Here is a 22,219-nt window from a genome sequence, read left to right as displayed (position 1 = left end):
AGAGAGAGAGAGAGAGAGAGAGAGAGAGAGAGAGAGAGAGAGAATGAGAAGAAAAACCACAGTTGGGGAGAAAATATTTGCAAAAGACACATCTGGTAAAAAGCATTCAGTTTACCTCCCTCACTTACTGAGTTCCAGAGAAACAGTGCTATGCTCAAGGTCATACAATGCTCAAGGTCATACAGTGGCATACAGCTGGGTCATATTGAGTGTCATATCTCCCTTTCTAACTGAGGTCCTTAGAGATAAATGTCCCTTTGTTGTCTAAACCCCTCACTATGTCAAGGGTCTTGGCTTCCTTAGGAAGGGCTCTCTTCCCTACATTATTGCCTCTATCCCTCTTGTCACTGGAGGGGGACCTTCAGGTTCTTGACATCCATCACAGAAAGAATTACATAATGAGTCAGTAAGCAAGGCACAGGTAAAGACTTATTTAAGAACAGCACACTCAGAGGGAGTGTATGGGCACCCCTCATTTCTCAGATATGAGAAGACAAGTGACATGCTCAGGTTTAAGCTCTCCTACTATATATATGATTTTGGGAGGTGAGAGGGATCAAGTCTCATGGCCACCACCCTATACTTAGAGGTAAGAGTATTCCTCTTTGGTCAAACAGCCTAGCCATTAATCACTTATGGGCACATTGTGTAAGTTCCTCAGGTGGGTGACATTTTCATGAATAACATGTCTATTCTTTCATAAGCATACATTAAACTTTCCCAAAAAAGCAAGTGCCACATAACGTGTCATGGTTTGGGAGGTCTCTTTGCATGGGCCCATTTTAGTTTATCTATCTGACTCTCATCAAACCTCCTCACCAAGCTATTTCTCTGAAGTAATTGTGAGCAAATTTACATTCTAAAGTTAATGATCCACATAGCCTTGAGTATTTGCATTTCTAAAATGCAATCCTTTAACACAAAGACTTGAGTTCCCCAAAGATGTTTCCAGTCTAGACTGGTGATGCTGCTGCTTGGATCTAGCTGACATCCCTCAAACCACAGCCTCCTTAGCTCAGTCATTTCTCTTTTCTGCCTCCCCCGCCAGGCTTCCTCCTCCAGAGTCAGCAGCTAATCCTCACCCCTGGAGCCTGGGGTCCTTCAGTTCACGGGGAAGTGTCTGTACCAGGAAGCTCTAGAAAACACTGATAAAGCAATCACAGGGATCCACTGAAAGATTGGCCAGGATATTAAGAGGAAGAGAAACAAAACCTAACCAGAATGTAGAGAAGAGAGTGCCTTGAAAATCAAGTGGCTGGAATCTGAGTGTCTAAGTTGGAAACGTTTGAGTTTATAGCATTTATCTGCTTTTCCCAAAGTGAGTCTATTAACACCAGTCCCTAGTGGAGGCAGTGAACTGCCGCAGTCCAGCTGCAGCAAAATAACCAGGGGCGGGGGGTGACGAATACCTTGTGTACGTTGATACAGCAGGAGTAGGAGCCCTTTATTGCAGGACAGGAGCAGTATTTATACATTCCACACAGCTTATCTAATTAGCATAAACTAGATACATCAGTCAACCAATAAGGAATCTCCACACTTAATGGCTCGCTTTTGTTACTTCTCAAACCACTCCCTCTGGCATTTTGCCAGGCACCATCCAGACTTGTTTACGAACTCTAACATTCCCCTGACAAAATGCCAGGTGTTATTTTGACTTGTTTACAGACTCTAACAGTGAACTACACTTTTCTAGTCTTTAATGATAATAACGATAAAGACGAAGTTTATATGCCAGGTTCTGAGTGAAATTATTCTCTCATTTTCTTATTTAATCTTCACCACATTATAAAGTAAGGACTGAGGTAATGTCCATTTTATAGATGAGGCAACATTGCTTAGAAAGGATGAATAATATAACTGGGATCACACAGCTGAGAAGGGATGAGGATTTTAATCTGGGTCTATCTCATCTTTCATGACTTTTGAGTCTCTCACACCTATTCCATTGCCAGAAACACACATTTTATATCAAGCTCTCCTTTTTGAAGAACTCTCTTTTCTGATTGGCATATTTCAGTTTTAAATAGCATGCCTTATATTTGTAAGCATTTTCTTTTAGAAATATCTCCTTATATTTTGTGCTTTCCCAGTTGTGATGAAAAAGAGACTCCTATTTCAGTTTCAGCATGTCTGAAAATGCCCCTCCCAGCTCTGCGATGACCTCCTTTAATAAGTTGTCCAAAAGAGGTCTAGTTTTTTAATCTCAGTGAAATGGTGAGTAGTGACATCTAGGGCTTGAGACAATTCGGGAAATTAACATGTACAGTGTGCTGAGCTTTCTGACCATTTTCACATCGTGGCACTCAGAGAAAATCACACGTGTAATGATGTAAACAAATGAGGTTGCTCACACAGGGCACCTGGCCCACCCAGCTATTCCCAAGCCTGGGGGCCACTCAATGGTTCAGTGCACTTGTGACTCATATAAGGCATGTAGGTAGTAGTTTCATTATAGAAAACATGAAGTCTTCAAAGGATGTGACTCTACTTTGTGAACAACCAGAGATTTGAAAAATGTGTTCTAGATGTGTAATATGAATTATAATGCATTCTGTTGTCATATATAACAAATTAAAATTAAAAAAAAAAGAAAACATGAAGTCTTTAACATTGGACAGACCTGGTTTTATATTCTGATTCTACCACTTACTAATCATCTAGCCATGGACAAATCATTTGGACTTCTCTGAAGCTAAGTTTCTTCAGGTATAAATGACAATGATAATATTTATCTTCTGGGATGATTGTAAAAATTAGAGATAATATAAGTTTAATGTCTCCTCAAAAATAAGTGTGCATATGCTTCATATTAAGTATTGTATTTGTTTCTTAGGGTGTGTTAACTATATCAAGTTGTTAGCTATATGTAGCTTTCATTTCTAATGTGTGTGTGTGTGTGTGTGTGTGTGTGTGGTAATAGGGAACCCAGGGTCTCACACTTGCTAGGCAAGTGTTCTACCAATGAGCTATGTCTTCATCCCTTTAATGATATTTGTCAAGTATTGATGTCAGCCTACTGACCTCTCTTCACTGGTAAAAATATTATTTTTACCTAAAAATTGGTTAAGGATTGTTTAGTACCAGAGCTGAAAAAGCTCCAGCAGATTTAGTTATCCCAAAGAAAGAACTTAGAGGACTCAGTGGAGAGGTTTGGACATTTTTTTTTTACTTGTGAACTCCTCAGTGGTAGCAGACGTGACAATATGGAGGGCCACACCTCACCTACAAGAAGAGGGAATGTATACAGAATAGGTTGTGTGTCTACCGCACAGACAGATTTCTTCAGATGTTTTATGAGTACATTCCTTTAGAACAAAGGACACTCTGCTTTGATCCCCACCTAAAGACTGGAGACAAGGGAAGTGACCAGTTTCCATTCTCCTTTTGCATATTACCACATTCTTGGAAGTCCTTCTTATCTTACCATCAGGAACAACAGGGCTTCCTAGGCACTGACTGGTGTTTATCCCAACAAGAGCTGAAGGGGGTTAGTGAATAAGATGGTGCCAGCAGTAAAAGCATGTGGCAGAGAGGGTGGGGCTGCTGAAAGTTTCTGAAGACCACAGAGCGTGAGAAGGTTTTACAATGTCACTTCCTTGAGTATTACAGCTGGCTTCCTGAAAGAGCATTTGGGAGAGAGGCCGTAGGAGAGGACCCCAAGACAGATCCCACAATTATCTCATGTTCTGGGGATGTTAAGGGTAAACAAATGAGGATGATGACAGAAAACAAGAAAAAATAAGTTATATTCATTAGACACCCATGATATAACAAGCACATTCATATTCTTTCTTCCTCCCCCTCTCTCTCTTCTCTCTCTCTGTACTGGTACTGGAGATCAAACCCAGAGCCTTACACATGCTAGGAAAGTACTCTACCATTGAGCTGCATCCCAGCCGACTCGTATTCTTTTATTTTCTAAAAATCTTGAGTTCACTGATTCTCAACCAGGGGTAATTCCTCCCACACACAAACCCCCAGGAAACATTTGCCAACATCTTGAGTCATTTTTCTTTCTTAACAAGTGGGGGAAACCAGTGGCATCTAATGAGTAGAGACCAGAGATGCTGCTGAACATCCTACATATACAGGGCAGGTCATCACAACAAGAATTATTTGGTGCAAAGTGTCATTAACACTGAGGTTAAAAAACTCTGCTTGAATTGATAAGTATGATGATCTTCATTTTTTTAACAGATCCAGAACCTGAAGCTCTGAGAAGCTATCTGGCATCCTAACTTGGACTTACCATCAGCATGCTACAGTGGTGAGAACAGTGATGAGAGAAATGACCAGGATAAAGAACCAGGGCCCAAACTGGTGCTCAGTAGATATTTATTGGGATGTTGATTAAATTAATAAATGAACAAATATAGGAAGAAAATAATGAGGATGAGTGTGGTCATCCTACCCCTACTCTCTTTCCACAATCCAAAAGTGACTCAGGAATTCTAACAGAGAAATATCAAATGATGGTTGGTGATCTCAAGACCCTATGGTCAGTTTGGGGAAGAGTCCAGATTTTAGTATCTGGATCTCCAAATGGAAGAGGCACCAGAATTTGCCTGTATATTCTTCTCAATTATCTTTTCTGAGGAGGATGGGGACTGAGGTTAAGAAGTTCTAAGCCGAGTTAGGGAGGCCATTTCCCTCTTTCTCTCAAAGGCCGAGGCCAGCTATTGCCCCAGAAAAAGGAAGTTGCTTCCCATTTTCTAAAATTTCGGTGACTTGAACTGATCCAGACTCATTCTGGGAAAGCCTGAATCTTCTGGGAGGGAGCAGTTGAAAAGAAAGAGGGTGGAAGGGGAGGAGCCTAGGACTAAGTAGACCGTTTCTTTTCACTTCCTCTTTTGAACTTCAGAATTGGTTTGTCCTCTGTTGGAATTTGCCAAACCTGGAGAGAAGCCTGTGCTGTTGGAACCAACTTATTCTAGGGGGTGATGGGAGTCCCCTTGTTCCTACCTCTTCTTGCCACTGGGAGTGACTGGGCTGACTCCAAGCCTTCACAGACTCTGGGCCCTATGCTACTGTGGACAGCTGTGCTATTTCTGGGTGAGTCGGGGCTCACAGAAGGGAGACAAAAACAGGAATACCTGGGTTGGGACTGAGCTTGGATAGGGGATGACAGTGACATGGGAAGCGTGTTGGGAAAATCAGGTGCATGGAGGCAAGTAGATCAAACTCTAACAACCCTTAGAAAAATCAAAGTTGGCAAGGCTTTTTTTTTTTTCTTTTTTCTTTTTTTTTCTGGTTGGTCTTTTTTTTTTTTTTTTCTTAACTATCTTTTAGTCAATTTCACTGGGTCCCTGGGCTCCGAATGCTCTGCCATCCTCAACATCAGAATCTGCCCAAGGAAATACAGTAACCTATACCTACCTGAGTGGCAAATGGGTGGCCATAGTATTTCCCTTTAAATTTGTGTTTTACATAGGACTAAATCTTAAGCTAATGCTACCTTAGATGGGTGTGAAGGAAGCTCTAAGATGCATTTTGTGGGGTGACAATGGCCACTCTCCTCACCTCTAAATGTGGCAAAAGCCCATTTTCTTAACACAAAAGGAGACCCCCTGGGCAGAAGCATAGGTGGATCTGAGTTTTCCAGGGAACCAGGGCCCAGAGAATCCACAAAACTGGGCAATTCTGGAATCAGCAATTGTGGAATCAGAGAAACCACGCATGCCTCCTTTCACTGCATAGACCATGGTGCTGCATAGACCATGGTGTGGGTCCTAGCTCTGATCAGTGAGAAAGCCAGTGTGCTAAGCCAGGTGAGAAGACCATTTTCTGATCATGTTCTCAGGTGTAGACCAGGGGACAGGAAGTGATGGTGCTAAGTGGTTGTAAGAGCCTAGGGGAAGCCGGAGGGACCCCTAATGGCAGAACTGTTTCCTCTAGCTCAATTCCTAGGGCTTCAACCCTAAACACATAAGGGCAGCTCCCCCAAGTTACTGCTATGACTGATAATGAAATCCAGTCAGCTCTAGGAGAGCTCAGTTCTCAATGCTGGAGGATATAGGGCTGCAGGAGGCAGAGGTAAAGAGAAAGAATTTCCCCTTGAGTGGATTATAGTAGAATAGATGTAAGGTGAGCACTGAATCCTCTCATTTATTATGTGGGAAGGCTGACCTAGAGAGGTGGTGTGCTTCTGTTTTGTGCTAATAGTGCCAGTAACTTGGGCAGGACTCTTGGGAAAGATTTTTGGTGTTTTCTTCCATTTGCCTTTTGCTAAATCACTGAGTATCTACTCTTATCTTTTTCATTCTTTTCTGGTAATCTGGTAATCCATGTTTAGGTCATCATCTCATCATTACTTGATGACAATTTTTTTTGTGTGTGTGTGGTGCTGGGGATTGAACCCAGGGCCTTGTGCATGTGAAGCAAGCACTCTGCCAACTGAGCTATATCTCCAGCACCACTTGATGACAATTTTATATCACCTTTTGTTGTGTCTTGATTGCTCCTAACTCCCCTCTCGTCCTTTCATGATGAAGTCACAGCATCTTCAAGTACAGCTATGGCTGACTCACTGCACTCATACATGCCTTCAGTGTTGGTCCATTGCCTAGTGGAAAAGCTCCGATTCTACCCTTCTTAACCATGTTCCTCATTGTGCCTTCAATAGATTCTCCTCTACAGCCAGGCAATGTGTGAATGTACTTCATTTATAACACCTTTGCTTCTGCTAATTCTCAGACTGCCTTGTTTAAACCTCATGTTAATTCTATGTGGCACACACTCTTCTAGGACTTGGGGACTTATCAGTGAACATGATAAGACAGTTTTGCTGACCTAAAGTATAAGATCTTTCTCTTTCCTTTCCTATTTCTCTTGTTTACTTTTATATATACACATATACAATTTATATAATTATATAATTTATATAATTTCATATTCTGTTAATTGGACATCTCTGAATGTTTGAGAGCTCAGAAACAAAATATATTAAAAGTCTAACTTGCCATCTTCCTCTTATAAATATTTGTATCCTTCTAATATTTATATGTGCATGAGCACAACCACCTTTTCCCTGGTCATCCACTTATGTCATCCACTTATATCATCTTATTAGGTGCCAACTTCTCTGTTCTTTCTCTAAGATCTGTACCCTCTTCTTTACTTCCTACTGTCAAACCAACTGAACAAATAAATATATGGAAAATACATGTGCGTTTGATTGAGACAGAAAAGGGCAAGGGATTTGAGGGGATTTGCAATGAGATTATTATAATGATGAATCATCAAATCTAAGATAGATGGGGGAGATACAGGCAAGTGTGGGCTTAGGAATAGAGTGGTAGAGTAAATGCTTTGGGATTTTTGATGAGGTCAAGATGATTATGGGAGCTGTACTTGAGCAGATGAAGTGGAAGGAGAGGAGGTCGTGATTGAAGCATGGGATATATGATTTTGTGATTTTTGAAATCAGTATGGCTTCTGGTGATGATGGTTTCTGGGTATAACGTTGGGCAGGTGTGCTAAGTTGTATAATCATTCACTGGGGATGAGTAGGTCATGGAATAATGAAGCCGGATATTGGACAGGTCACCCATGTGTATTTGGGATCACAATAATTGTCTCTTTCTTAACTAATCTCTTTCTACTTCCCCTGTTCCAATTCATCTGACACAGCACTTTGGGCTCCAATTTGAACATTCTGAGTGACTCTCCACTGTTCGTTGAACTAAAGAGCAAACATAAAAGTTAATTTATATTTATTTTAAACTTACTGTATGCCAAGTCTTATCTGGATTATCCTCTTATTTAATCCTTATAATAACCCTATGAAGTAGGTGCCACTGTCATTATCTCCTTTACAAGCAAGGAAACTGAAAGTCATTTTGTTCAAGGTCACTTGGCAGTGGCAAAGTCAACATTTAAACTCTTTCTGTGCTTTTACCCATTGCCACACATTTTGGCATTAGGAGCCCTCCAAAGTATGTTCCTACCTAGATTTTTAGCTTTGTTCCTCATTATCAGAAGTGCTTTGGCAGAGATAAGAAATGAAGTAGAAATTGGCTTGGAATGTTCTAGAAATTTTGCCAATTACCTTCCAGTCCTTCCCATAGAATAATATCTCCTCTCTCTACATGTCAAAATCTTATCAGTCCTTGAATGTACATGATGATTATGAGCTCCTCTGTGGGATTCTCCTTCTTACCAACTCCAAATTCTGCCAAGTCTTAGGATCTTTTTCTCCTCTGAATCTCCATAGTATTTTATCCACACTCCTCCAATGTCATGAAGCAATATCTTTTACATTAAATTATACATATGCTTATCTCGACCATTAGACTGTTGGTTTCAGTGGGGGACAGGGACTTAAGATCTTTCAGGTGAACTTTAGGTGAACACAGAATGTATTGTGGGACAGGAGGAATTCAATGCAGTTTTGTTGATTAGCTTTGGATTGCAAAGGAACAGCACAGTGGGTCTAAGTGTACATATTAGAGATGTAGTAACATCAGGACGAGCATCTGGTTCTCCAAACTCCCAGGCCAACTCTCCACAGTGCCCGTTCCTGGTTCCTTGCTTCTGCTTCACTTACATTCCATGTGTTTGTCCCTGAAAGTACACACATATTTTGAAAGCCTCTTGACTTTCTCTCAGTCCAAATATAAGAGGAAACCCCCCTGAAACAGATGGACACATAAACATGCCCTACACAGGCATAGGCATTGGGCTCTAATTCATATAAGGACCCTGCTTTGCTCTTCACTCAATGATGGTGCCCACAAATCCACTTCCATTCAGTTTTCCTGGCCCTTCCTGGCCCCTATTTTGCCTCCAATTGGGAAGTTCTTTCCCTAACCCAGTGTCATTCCACATGCCTGCACATGAAAACACAGATCTGGTGTCCTTTTGCACACTCTTTCTCCTTTCAGATTTGCCTAATAGCAAGAATCTGGAAGGTTTAATTATCAAGCAGCAGAAATGTAAAATAAATCATTGGAGACCCAAATAGTAGGACAGAATGCAATTGTTAAAAATGACAACATAGACTTAGCATGGTGGTGCATGTCTATAATTTTAGCTTCAGGGGAGGTTGAGGCAGGAGGATCACAAGTTTTAGGCCAGCCTGGGCAACTTAATAAGACTCTTCCTCAAAATAAAATAAAAGGACTGGGAGTGCAGCTCAGTAGCACCAGTGGTAAAGCACTTGCCTACCATGTTCAAACTCTAGTACTATCAAAAAAAAAGAAGAAGAAGAAGAAGAAGAAGAAATCAATATGAAGACAGATTAATGTAGTGGATTTTATATTGCTTAGTGAAAAATTAGGTAAGAGAATACTTTTTAAATAGTTTATTTTCTCATTTACTATTTATGTATGTCTGTATGTAAACATATGTGTATGTTTTCATGGGGAAAATTCCACAGGGTATATTGCCAAGGTAATAATATTTTTATCATGCCTATTTTCCATTTTTCTACAATGATCATGGACAATATGTAATCTCTATACACTCCTTGGCGAAAGAACAGATAGACTGGCAAAATCATTTACACAGAAGCATAAATCATATGTAAAGTCCAACAGGGAACTTTCCAGAGGCATTTTTACTTTGTTTTATTTTTCAAATTTATTTATTTGTATTTTGCACTATTGAGGATTGAACACAGTGAAGGCTGTACCACTAAGCTACACCCCCAGCCCTTTTTCTTCTTTATTTTAAGAAAGGATCTTGCTAAGTTGCTGAGAGTGGCTTCCAACTTGTGATCTTCCTGCCTGGGATTACTGTTGTATTTTTATTTTAATCAGTCAAGTGTTAAGCCAAACAATGATGTAAAAATAAATAAATAAGACAGTGATTTGTATCTCCTTCCTTCCTTCCTTCCTTCCTTCCTTCCTTCCTTCCTTTCTTCCTTCTTTTCTTTCTGTTATTAGGGAGGGAGCTCTCAGTACTTTTCAAAATGCATCTAGGGATGTGTGGGCTGAGGGTTGGACTAAGGGTGAAAGAACTCTGGGCAGGCTGTTCATTGTGGGGGTTCAGGTCCTGATTGATCTTTGCTTTCTTTCTTACAGCTCCTGTTGCTGGGATACCTGGTAAGTACTCTACCTACATTCTCTCCCTGCCCCAATGTTCTGTCTGGAGGCACTCTGAATAGACCAACAACCAACTTCTGTACTAGGTCGGATCCAGGAAAGGGTCATCGCTCCCAGAGATGCCCTGTCCGTGCTTCTTCTCTCCAAGGAGGAAGGGGGTGGGTGCTTCAACCCTTCTGGTTCTATTACTGTGAGATGTTACAAACATTGTCACAGAAAATATAAATTTTATCCTCTCTCAACTAAAAAACAAAACAAAACAAAAAACTCAAGAATTTCTTAAAAGTTGATCTTGAAGAAGTAGAGTAGAATTGTAGTTACTTCCCAGAACCTGGGAAGGATAAGGGAGGGGGTAGAATGGAGAGAGGATATTTAATGGGTACTGAGATACAGTTAGAAAGTATGGTTAGATAGGAGAAATAATTTCTAGGGTTTCACAACAGAAAGGAAACTATGGTTAGCAATGTGATTAGTTGTGTATTTCAAAATAGCTAGTTGAAAGGATTTTGAATGTTTCCAACACAAAGAAATGATGAATGTTTGAAGTGATGGATATGTCAATTATTCTGATCTGATCGTTATCCATTGTATATATGTATTAAAGTATCACATGTACTCCATAAATATGTGTAGTTATTATGCATTATATCAAAATATAATTTTTCTTTTAAAAACCTCATTAGAAAACAAGTTTCCTCTCTCCAAATAAAATTCAAGGACATACAGAATAATATGATATGCATAGACTGTCTCATGTTGTTAAATTCTTTACTTTGAGTGGATCTGAGGGTTTCAAGTCCTGTTCTCTTGACAGAGAGAGCTTTGTTGGAGTGACCTCTGCCAGGTAGTTCTTCATCTGTACATTCAACCTCCTCCCACCCCCAGGACTGACCCTCTAGCTTTTCTTCCTCTCTTTATTCTTCTGAGAACACAGAAACTCCTATATGCTTGAGTATGAGACCTGGCCATTCTGACCTCCTATTTAAGGATAAGGAATGACATCAGATTGCAACAGAAACCTGATCTCTAACTCTTATGTCTGACATCTCCACTTGCCAGATGTCCCCTCTTGTCTAGACGAAGCTTTGGAAAAAATGTATCACTAGTGTCCAAATGTGCCTCAGTTTATAGGGGAGCAAAGTGAACATCCAGAGAGATAAAGATAGATAGATAGATAGATAGATAGATAGATAGATAGATAGAACAATCTGTTAGGATATTTCTTGGCATGTTATTTATTTTTAGGGTATTTACCTTGCCTGCTTCTCTCCTTTTCCATGCCCTCCCTTTTTGTTTTTTAGTATAGGGATTATACTCAGGGGTGCTCTACCTCTAAGCTACACCCCCAGCCCTTTTAATATTTTACTTTATTTTGAGACAAGGTCTTGCTAAGTTGCCCAGGCTGGCCTCAAGTTTGTGATCCTCCTGCTTTAGCTTCCTAAGTAGGTGGGATTACAGGCATGTTCCACCACAACTGGCTTCCCTTTTTCCTCTTGCCCTCTCCTTCTGAGAATCAGTTGAGTTCCCTGGGCTCCTGGTGGTGGGTTGTATGAGTAATAAGAAATGCCTTCAGTTGCCAAAGCCTCCTGGGCCTGATTCTACTCTTGGTGCCCCCAATAGGAATAAAGATACTTCTTTGGGATTCAAAGTCTGCTTAGGCTTTTGAGGTTCCCTTTGCTCAAACTGTCTCCTCTCTCTGCCCCTCCATAGATCTCCCGAAGGCTGTGGTGAAACTTGAGCCCCCATGGATCCAGGTGCTGCAGGAAGACAATGTGACACTGAAATGTCAAGGGACCCGCAATCCTGAGAACCACCACTCTACTCAGTGGTTCCACAATGGGAGCCTCATCCCAGGCCAGACTCAGCCCAGCTACAAGTTTAAGGCCAAGAACAATAACAATGGGGAGTACCGGTGTCAAATGGACAAGACAAGCCTCAGTGACCCCGTGCATCTGGATGTATTTTCTGGTCAGTAGAGGAAGTTCAGGGAGGGGCCTTGGAGAGATTGAATCTGCTTACACTGCAGAGGTTTGTGGAAAAGGGAGGTGGTCTGTTTACTGGGAAACATCAACATGAGGTGCTTGTTTGCCCAGTCATTTCCCTTTTCACCCACCTTTTTACTTTGTATGTCGGGTGGAGGTCCAAGTTCCTAAGAAATTTCTCAGCGTATATGAATGATTAATTTTTGCAATAGTCCTGATTGAGCAAGAGGGTGCCAAAAGCCACAGACACACAGCTGAGTGTGAGAGAAGCAGAAGGAAGTCCCTTCATCACAAAAACCCTTCCATTTTTTATGGTAGAGCAAAAATAAATTAGAAAGCAGGCAAGCAAGCAAAAAACAACAACAACAATAACACAGGCTATGACTGAATCCTGACCCTGGAAACTACTAGCCATATAAATCTGATGAATTCATCTAATGCTTAAGTTTCAGTTTCCTCATCTGAACAATGCGTATACTAATGCCTCACTTGTCATATTCTGGAGAGAATTATCATTTCCCTGATCTCTGTACCTCTCATAGTGCTGGGTGCCCTCCGTCTCCTTCCATCTGTGTATTTCCAGTACCTGAGATAGGGCAGGGCTTAATAAATGTTTGCTGAACAGATCAATGACAAAATCGTAGGCTCTCTATAAAGAGCCACTATGTGATCACAACATCTATTGCTAGCCAGGCATGGTGGCACTTGCCTGTAATCCCAGCAACTCTGGAGGCTGAGGCAATAGGCTCACAAGTTTGAGGCCAGCCTGGGAAACTTAGTAAGACTCTGTCTCAAAATAAAATATAAAAAGGGCTGGGTGTAGCTCAGTGGTAGAGCACTCCTGGGTTTAATCTCCAGTACCACAAAAGCAAACAAACAATGACTATTGTTACTGTTACTCTTCATTAGGCACCTCCCATTACCTTATTCCCAAATATCCTCAAAAAATGTACAGCAAGGTCACAGTTCACCTGTGATATTGCCTTCAGAGATCCTATTGAACTGAGGCTGTACATTTATTAATATTTATCAAGTAAACTGACATTCGTTGGAGGTTTAAGAATTTCTGTTATTTCTGAAACATGGATCTGCTGCATTGTCCTCAAATGTCCTTTTCTCAGTCAGACTGAGTTCCTCCCTTCCTCCCCTAGGGAAGGGACTATATATCCAAGTCTCTTGTGTCCTTGACAGGAGAGCACTGCAGCTGCCTTCTCCCAGGAAAGAACAGAGAAGATGAGTGTGTTCGGAATACTGGCTGTGTTCAAGAAACTGTTAGATGCATAGTGTTATAATGCCTGTTTGCACAGATGAGAAACTGAGGCCCAGAAGAGTTAAAAATTTCCCAAGAATCCAGAGCTCATAAATGAATGAATCCAAAATTAGAGATTAAACTGCCTGATTCCAAACTTAAGCCCTTCCCTCTGCACATCATATTCCACCAGTAGTGATGGCCTGAGTCTCAGAGTTGAGCCATGACATCCTGGATCCTGTTGTCCTTTTGTGTTTTTTCAGACTGGCTGCTGCTCCAGACCTCTCAACTGGTGTTCCAGGAGGGGGACACCATTGTTTTGAGGTGTCACAGCTGGAAGAACAACCCTCTGAACAAGATCACATTCTACCAGAATGGAAATTCCAAGCAGTTTTCCCATTTCAATGCCAACTTCTCCATCCTGTCAGCAAACCGCAGTCACAGTGGTGATTACTCCTGCAGAGGAAGTGTAGGGAGGACGCCGTACTCATCAAAATCTGTGACCATCACTGTCCAAAGTATGGGAACTCTGTTAAAATGTAGGGAAGGGTTGCACAGGGGTTAGGTTAAAATCATATAGACCACATGGAGATCTGAGAAATGCTATGGTAGCAAAGTTGGGTGCTGAGACAAAGGAGAGAGTTGTAGAGGCCTTGTTGAAACCGGTGGGAAGGAGTAGGAGCCAGAGCTAAGAGCCCCCAGTTCCTGGGTGATAAGTGACAAGGCTGTCGTCCCACTTTGAAACATAGGTACCATACTGAGAATAGTAGTGAAATAGAGCTCTCTCATTGATACAGAGGTTCCTTAAACTCCTGGAAATTGCTAAGAGCTAAAGTTCACCTCGATTTTTCTCATGTCCCATGTTTTGACCATTTCCTCTTGAAGGCCTGGCATGTTCTGGACAGTAGGAGGCTTCATGCCCACAGTCCCCACTGCCCCTGAGCACTGTCCCTCTCCTCTTAGACACTCACTAGTATACCTTTATTAGTTTGGTGGAGAAACTTGAATAAGGGGGAGACCCAAGTTCAGCCATAAAAACTCTGGGCGGATGAGGTTGTGGGGTGAAGTATTATACCTGTGGATGACTTAGTCAAAGAAGAGCTTCAGGTGACGGGCACTGGACCATCCTGCTGGAGGAGGGTGAGAGGGTGGTAGTGAGAACAAGGAGCATGTTCTCAGATCTGTTTTCCCTAGGGCTCAAGTCGACCCACCCTTTACTGGAAATGATCATTGTGCCTGTGGTTATCGGGATTGTTGTAGTAGCCATTGTGGCTATTGTAGTAGTCACGATCTACCTCAAGCGAAAGCGGACTTCAGGTTTGTGGTTTTCCTTGATTTTGTTATTAGTTCCTGCTTAGAAGAGGCCCTAACCCTAGATATTGCTGGAACCCCTATATTTGAACTAGCAAATCCTTAACATTCAGATACAGCTCTATTTTATTCATTCATTCATTTATTAATTTATCCATTCAGCAAGGCTCAAATGAACTTGTTTTTGTGTCAAGCACTGTGTTAGACACTGTAGATGATGCCAAGATAAAGAAGTCTAGTTCCTGACTTCAGGAGTACTCAGCAGTGTGGGGAAGACAGAAGTACAAATAAATAATTGTAAGATGGAGTAAGAACAATGACAGAGAAATGAAAAGGCTCTCTAGTGATATAAATGGGGCACCATAACCCAGTGTATTAGTTAGCTTTATCACTATAATGACATACCTGAGATAATCAGTTTGTAAAGGTTCATTTTGGTTCACAGTTTTGGAGGTTTCAGTCTATGATCAGTTGGCTCTATTGCTTTGGGCCTGTGACAAGGCAGCACATCACAGTAGGAACATCTCGTGGTCAGAAAGCAAGAAGCAAGGAAGAGACTGGGAATATGTGTCTATAGCAAATCAAAGACACACCCCCAATGAACTGTAGACCTCCCACTAGGCCCACCTCTGAAAGGTTCCACCACCTCCCAGTACCACTGTTCTAGGGACCAAAGGTTTAACACAAGGGTCTTTGGGAGACACTCAAGATTCAAACTATAGCAGCCAGTCCATTCTGGGGCAGTTAGAGAAGTTCTCATGGGGAGACACTATATTTTAGTGATTGAGGTACAGACTGGGACCAGACTACATGGATTCAAATTTTAGCTCACAGCTAGCTCAGCAGCAATATGACCTTGGGTAAATTGCTCAACTTTTCTGTTCCTCGGTTTCCTTATCTGGAAAATGGGGATACTAATAGGACCCACCTCATGGAATTATTTTGACAATGAATAAGGATTAAGCTCTCATAACAATGCCTAATAGATAGTAGAAGGCACATATATATGAGAAATTACCACAGTAGAGGAGGTGATGTTTGGGGTAGCAATTAGCTAGGCAAAGAGGCCTAGAAGAACGTTCCTGGCACAGAGGCCAAGATATAGAAATGGGGAATTTTGTGGCTAGGATAGTGCTCAAGGAAAGAGAAAAGGGTGCTGTAGGCCACTGAGAAAGAGAAAATAATACTACTAATAACTCACAAAACACTTTGCAATTCATTGATAGCAGGACCCCAGTTACTGATAATAAATAAACATGGAGGTACTGAGATACCGAGAAAAAGAGGAATGCTTTTAAAAGGCAGAGTAAGCCTAAGGAAGACACTCCTAGGAATCCCCATGGGATTATTGGCTTAAAAGGCTCCCTGACTAGCCTTTACAAGCCAGAGTGGTTCCTGGGCAGGGCAGCTGGGAGTAGGTAGGAGAGGACATGTGAGGGATGGGTCATGTTGGTTCTAACCCAATCCTCCCCTGGTCCTTGGTCCTGAGAACTAAAGCCCCACCTCATAATCCTACTAACCTCCTATGTGCCCCTCCTAGCTCTCTCAGGAAACCCTGAGCACAGGGAAATGGGAGACACCCTCCCTGAGGAACTAGGTGAGTACAGCATTCCCTCTGGGGGCTCAGTGATGTTCCACCCAGGGCTGCCAGATGGATCGGAGCCAGCAACAAGTGGCTTATGTAAGTTCAGCCTAAGCACAGGAGACGGAGGGGGCAGTGGGAGGAGGGCAGGGGCTCAAATCCCTTGGCCAGTTCTGAGTCTAACTCCTGGGCTCAAAGAGGGTTTCACTGGAGAAGAGAAAAGGAACATCTGTCTTAGATAGAGAAGGGAGGGCTGCATTCAAATTTCTGGGACTAGGAATCTGGGAAAATTTGCAGAGCAAGAAATCAGATATTTGGATCTTCCTGTGATCTGGCAAAGTTGGCAAAGAATAGGTGTAAGAAGGTGTAAGATGAAGACCAATAGGATTAAGGAGGTAGGGGTCTAAGAGGAAAGGAGGGGGGAGATTTGGGGAAAATGCTTAGATTTGTTGAGAAATATATAGGTATGGTAAAACTCAGCTCTTAGTGGAATATTAAGAGGAGATTTGGGCTTCAGAAAATTCTGGGGGAACCAGAGCCATTAGTGGGTTTTATTTTGTGGGCAATGGTTGATTCTGATGTCCACTTGCATTAGTTTATTAAATATTGGCCTGGTTCTGTCATCATCATACAATAGAATATTGAGAACGTCACTCCCTCAGATGGAGTTCAGTCACCTCACTGAGAAAGGAAGTGGGTTGGTCTAGGTGACCTCTGGGCCCTTATAGATCTGACATTTTGAGAGCCAGTGACCATTCAACCTCTGGCCCAGGTGGAGGTATGTAAAATGAGCAATATTCCAGGAGACTTCCTGAATGTGGTTAAAATCAGAGCACAAAGGAGGTTGGAGCTTTCACTGCAGCTTCTGTGACAGCAAAAACAGACAGGAAGAAAAGGCCCTTGAAGATTTCACCTCAGATGGCTGGAGTATGACTCAGAGCAGAGCCAACAGATTTGAGAGCTTGAGCAATCTGTTACTCATCTAGCTGCACTTTGAGTAGGGTCTGTGTGTCTCTTGGCCAGGCCACGTGGGATGTGGGCCTGAGTCCACATCTGGGGCCAAACCAGATGTAGGAAAAAAAATCCAAACACAGCTGGATTCACCACTTTATTGTTTGGTTTTTGTCTACTCTGGCATAAATAATTCACGAGGCATCTATGCAGCCAAGCGCTGGAACTGATGGTTTCCAGAAAGGTATAGTAAGTTGCTGGGATTGTTGAGGAATGCAATAGAAGGAGAATTCCGAAAGTGGTTTGTTCCAGAATTTGGAACATAGCAAATAAGGGCTCTTTGTGTCCAGGGGGTGCGTGAAGAGACTAGAGACATTGTCTCAGGCTCCTCCCCAACTTCCAGGGAAATGATGATTTATAGATTACTGAGGCTGCTTTTCAAAAAGCAAGGAAAGTGACCACAACACTCGGAGGGACCAAGAGATCTTTATTGAGGCGGTGTCTGATAAACAGAGAAGGAAGGAGAGAGAGAGAGAGAGAGAGAGAGAGAGAGAGAGAAGAAAGAGGGAGAGAGGAGAGAGAGAGAGAGAGAGAGAGAGAGAGAGAGCCAGAGAAGAAAGAGAGAGCAAGAGAGGGGTGCCCAGCAGGAGAGAGTTTTTATAGTCAAAATCTAGTGGGGTCTCTGGGTCAGCAAGCTGCCTTGTTGGCATACAGTGATTGGATCTCACAGTAATTGCTAAGGGTGTCATCTTCTGCCCTCAGGCAGACCAGGCAGGGGCCAGATGTGGGTTTCTTCCACCAGAAGGGTGGGGGTTGAGCGTTCAGCCTTGAGGCAAACAAGTGATAAGGAAACAGATGAGTGAGGGTCCAGTGTTCAGCCCACCCTGCAGCTAAAATTTATTTATTAAATATCCAAATTCCCACATGTTTTTGCTCTAATTTCACTTTTCCAGTGTGAAAAGTGTTAGGTGGGAATTTGGATATTTATCAGACAAAGTTCTGTCCCTGCCCCTTGCTTGCCTTTTTTTCTTGTCTTTTTGTGGTACTGGGGATTGGACATAGGGGTGCTCTATCACTGAACCTTATCCCCAGTCTTTTTTATGTTTTGAGACAGACTCTCATTAAGTTGCCCAGGCTGGTCCTGAACTTGCAATACTCCTGCCTCAAAGTCCCCAGCTGCTGGGACCACAGGAGTGTGCCGCATGCCTACTGCTTGCTTTTCCTTCCTTCCTTTCCCCCTTTCTCCTTTCTTGCCTTCCTATCTTCTTTCTTCATTTCCCTCCCTCCATCCTTTTATCCTGTCTTTCTCTTGAATCTTTTTTCTGCCTTCCTTTCTTCTCTGACTTCTTTCCTTTCTTTCTCCCCTCCTCTTTCTTCCTCACTTTTTCTTTTCTTTTTGAAGCAGTGGTGTACCTGATTCTTCAAAGTCCACAAAGAAGAGGCATTGCATTTGGCCAATGTAGAAATGGCTTTGGTGTTCCCTCTTTGAAGCCTGTGGCCCTCAAAAATCTGGACTTCATTTTACTCTGATACTGAACACCCCTATCCTCTTCCCCAATATCTCAGATCCCCAAATCTGCCTGATTTGCTTCTAGGAAAGTTCAGCAATTCTCTAAAAAGAATGTGGTGCAAAGACTGCTTTCCTTTGCCAGCGTGGACAGTGGGGACCGCTGAGTCTGGGAGGCTCCAGGGTGGGTGAATGAGGCTTGGTCTACAGGCCTGAGCTGGGGTCAGCAGTCCTTGACTCAGGTCTGGTTTGGGCTTTGCTTTTGTAGCCTTGGCAGCTGCACAAATAAGCCCTCTTCTCCAGCAGTGCCTGGGCTTATTTGTCTTCTTTTTGCCCACAGCCAATGTCACTGACTCTGAGGATGCTGCCAAAACTGGAGTGAGTAACCCCTGCCACCTCCTTTTCCTTCTGTCCCTTCCCTCTCCCCTGCTGTCTCTTCTGTTGTTGTTTGTCCCATGACCTCTTCTCCGTGTGGATCTCCACTGCGTGTTTCTGCTTTTCCTAGGCTGAGAACACAATCACTTATTCACTTCTCATGCACCCGGAAGCTCCAGAGGAAGAGCCAGATTATCAGAACCGAATTTAGTCTCCATTGTCTTACCCCTGGTATTTCTGGAAGAGATTCAAAAGAAGCAAGGATCTGGTGTCTACTGGCCTAAATCCCCCTTGGAGAGGTGGAGGGAATACTGCAGGAGGACTATTCCAGAGTTACCTCTGTGAGTCCTCATGTTTTCTGTCCTGAAACCAACAGAAAATATGGTCCCCAATGGCTGACTACTGAATCCATCTGTGCCTCAGCACTTCCCAACATGAAGACTCTTGGGTTATACGTCCACACAGCCACAATATCACTAATAAAATTACTGTCACTAAGAGATAGTAGCAACATGGAAAAAAAACGCTTATGTTACAGGTTACATGAGAATGCTTAAATAAGAATGTATGACATCAGAAATGATAAGAGACCAACATATACCAAGATATTAAAAGTGATTATTTTAGGGTGATGGAATTATCAGTGATTTTAATTTTCATTCTTATTTCTCTGTTGAGATCATGTATTACTTCTATAGTGAAATACTATGTAAACAACGTTGCTTACTTTTTCAAGGCTACATAGGTGGGAGTGTAGACTGAGCTCCCCGGGGTCCATTTCTCTTCAATGATAAGAATCTGGGGAAGATAGAAATGGGTAGGATGTGGAAGACAATGTGGATTCAGAATGTTAAAACTGACCTTTTTTCTGCTCAACTTCTGTTGCTTTTTTTTTTCTTTTGTACTGGGGATTTAACCCATGAGTGCTTAACCACTCGGGTACATCTCAAGCTCTTCTTACTTTTCATTTTGAGACAGGCTCTCACTAAGTTGCTTAGGGCCTCACTAAGTTGCTGAGGCTGGCTTTGAACTTGAGATCCTCCTGCCTCAGCCTTCCCAGCCACAGGGATTAAAGACCTGTGCTACCGTGCCTGACTCAATTTCTATTCTTATTCCATGTCCTCTTCCCTTTTATCCTATGTAGAACAAAAGTATCACTGTGTTTTGTAATTAATAGTTTTCAGAAAGTCAAACTTCAGGTGAGTCCTCTGTGAGGAATGGGCACTCCCTGCTGGGCTATTGACCTCAGAGGAGCCATTCCTCCTAGGTTAGAATTGTGACTGCCAGATTTCTTGGGGATTTAGTGAGTGCCCTTTGAAGAGGCTTCCTTTTTGGTGGAATATAACAGCATCATTGTGAAAAGTTCTTGCATTCAGTATTTTGAACTTTGTTGGGAATGGCCATAGATTTCTGTGATACTCATTTTTTATGGTCACATAATCAGATTTCTTATGCATATATTGTTGTAATAATAAGAATCATTAATTACAATTAGTGAGTTATTAAAGGTTTACTTTATGACAAATTATATTCTTTAAAATTTAGAGAGTTTAAGATTATTAACCATTTATATTTCTTCTTTTGTGATTTTCCTATTCATATATTTTCTTTGCCTGATTTTGTAGATACATGGGTCTGTTTCTTTATTTATAAATTACAAAGTAGTAACTTCTTTACTTTTATTTATATGTAAATTCTTTCACCATACTAATAATATATTCTTTTATATAAATTAAAATACAGATCAGCAACAAAATTTTATATCATGTATAAATCCACAAACCAGAAATAATTAATGCTAACATTTAATATATCAAAACACATTTCTGTCTGCCACAATAAGTTTATGTATTTTTAAAGTTGCTTCATATTATATATGTTTACATGTTCATAAAAAAAAATGAGGCAAAAACTCATGCTCATTGTAGCACAAGTTCAAATAATACAGAAATACAAAGAATAAAAGTGAATGGTTTCTTTTTGTGCTTACTCCCCTTAATCTTCTTCCCCTTTGTATAAGTGACCATTGTTGAAGTTTTGGTTTACATTATGAATTTATATATATTAAACTTGTAATATAATACATATGTGTAGTTTTTAAAAGACCGTACATGGGATCATACTTTTCATACAATTATGCAGTTGGCTTATTTTGTTTAATAAGATATTGTGGAATTCTTTCTTAGGAAATATTTTCTTTTTTCAATTTTTGTTTTAGTTGTTGATGGACCTTCATTTTATTCCATATGCAGTGCTGAGATCGAACCCAGTGCTTCACACATGCTAGTTGAGTGCTCTACCACTGAGCCACAACCCCAGCCCCAAAGGAGTATTTTCTTTTTAAGGATTATATAATATTCCATAGTACAAATACCATATTTTATTTAACCAATATTTTAAATGTTTCAAAATTTTCTTGGTTATAGGCAATGCTATAATAAATAACAATCTTAGATGATATATTTGATTGCTTATATATTTCTGCAGGTTAGAGAAGTACAATGGCTGGCTCAAAGAATATTATCATATTGTCTTTTATGTGCATGTCTTTCTAAAGTATATTAGGGTTCCCTTTTTTGACACTCTTAAAATGTTGAGCATTCTTAAATATTGCTTATCTTAGTATAATTGTGTTACTGAGATAGAGATATAGAATAATGAGAGAGAAATATGGAATCTTGAAAGGCAAAATCAATCCACTGAGATGCAGAAAACACAGTTGTAAACCTTGGCCCATGTCCTGGCCCACAACCTTGGCCCAGTGGCCAATGCTCTTGTAAAATAAGGGAAACACGAAAGTGCAGGAAAACTGGCAGGAAATTGTGCAGCTCCACCCTGGATCTGCCTCCTGTCTAGCCCCAGTACAGCTCTTCTATAAATATTGGACTCTCACCCCAAGTGAGGGCTGCTTCTCACTCTTGAGACATCACCCATTCTCCCTTGAATGTGTATCTACCTTCCTAAATAAGTCTGGCTCCCTTTCCCCACTTAAAAAGGTTTCCTAGTCCCAGAGCTTTTCAGATATGGAAACTTTGAACCAGTAAGTTTCTTCTATTTTCCTTCTCAGCTATCTTTGAGTAAACCCATTTTCCTACCACTTTGACTTCAAATGTTTCTGGAGCCTAGTCTCTTCCTACTCTGGGCAGGATGTCGTGCCTCCCAGTAACAAAAGGAAGAAAATAAAAGCAGGGTGGCGGTGTTGGGGGTGGGGTAGGG

General features: G+C 41.5%; 1 protein-coding gene across 6 annotated transcripts; it reads left to right on the top strand.

Annotated features, from left to right (window-relative positions):
- The first annotated feature begins 4,834 nt into the window (after positions 1-4,834).
- Positions 4,835-21,086, top strand: LOC107147460 (low affinity immunoglobulin gamma Fc region receptor II-b-like). Of its 6 annotated transcripts, none has more exons than XM_015491925.2 (8): positions 4,838-5,055; positions 10,026-10,046; positions 11,757-12,014; positions 13,541-13,795; positions 14,472-14,594; positions 16,129-16,269; positions 18,969-19,006; positions 19,134-21,086. In XM_015491925.2, exons 1-8 carry the CDS (start codon positions 4,944-4,946, stop codon positions 19,212-19,214), a joined length of 1,029 nt encoding a protein of 342 aa, XP_015347411.1. In that variant the 5' UTR covers positions 4,838-4,943; the 3' UTR covers positions 19,215-21,086. The 6 variants fall into 6 exon arrangements, with proteins under 6 accessions (XP_048666098.1, XP_048666100.1, XP_015347411.1 ...); XM_048810142.1 differs by having other exon boundaries at positions 4,839-5,055; positions 16,129-16,185; XM_048810141.1 differs by lacking the exon at positions 10,026-10,046 and having other exon boundaries at positions 4,835-5,055.
- Positions 21,087-22,219: the final 1,133 nt, after the last annotated feature.

This window comes from Marmota marmota, unplaced genomic scaffold, assembly GCF_001458135.2.
Source record: "Marmota marmota marmota unplaced genomic scaffold, marMar, whole genome shotgun sequence".
NCBI lineage: Eukaryota > Metazoa > Chordata > Mammalia > Rodentia > Sciuridae > Marmota > Marmota marmota.
Note: the sequence above shows the minus strand (reverse complement) of the source record. Positions and strands in the feature narration are given on the sequence as shown.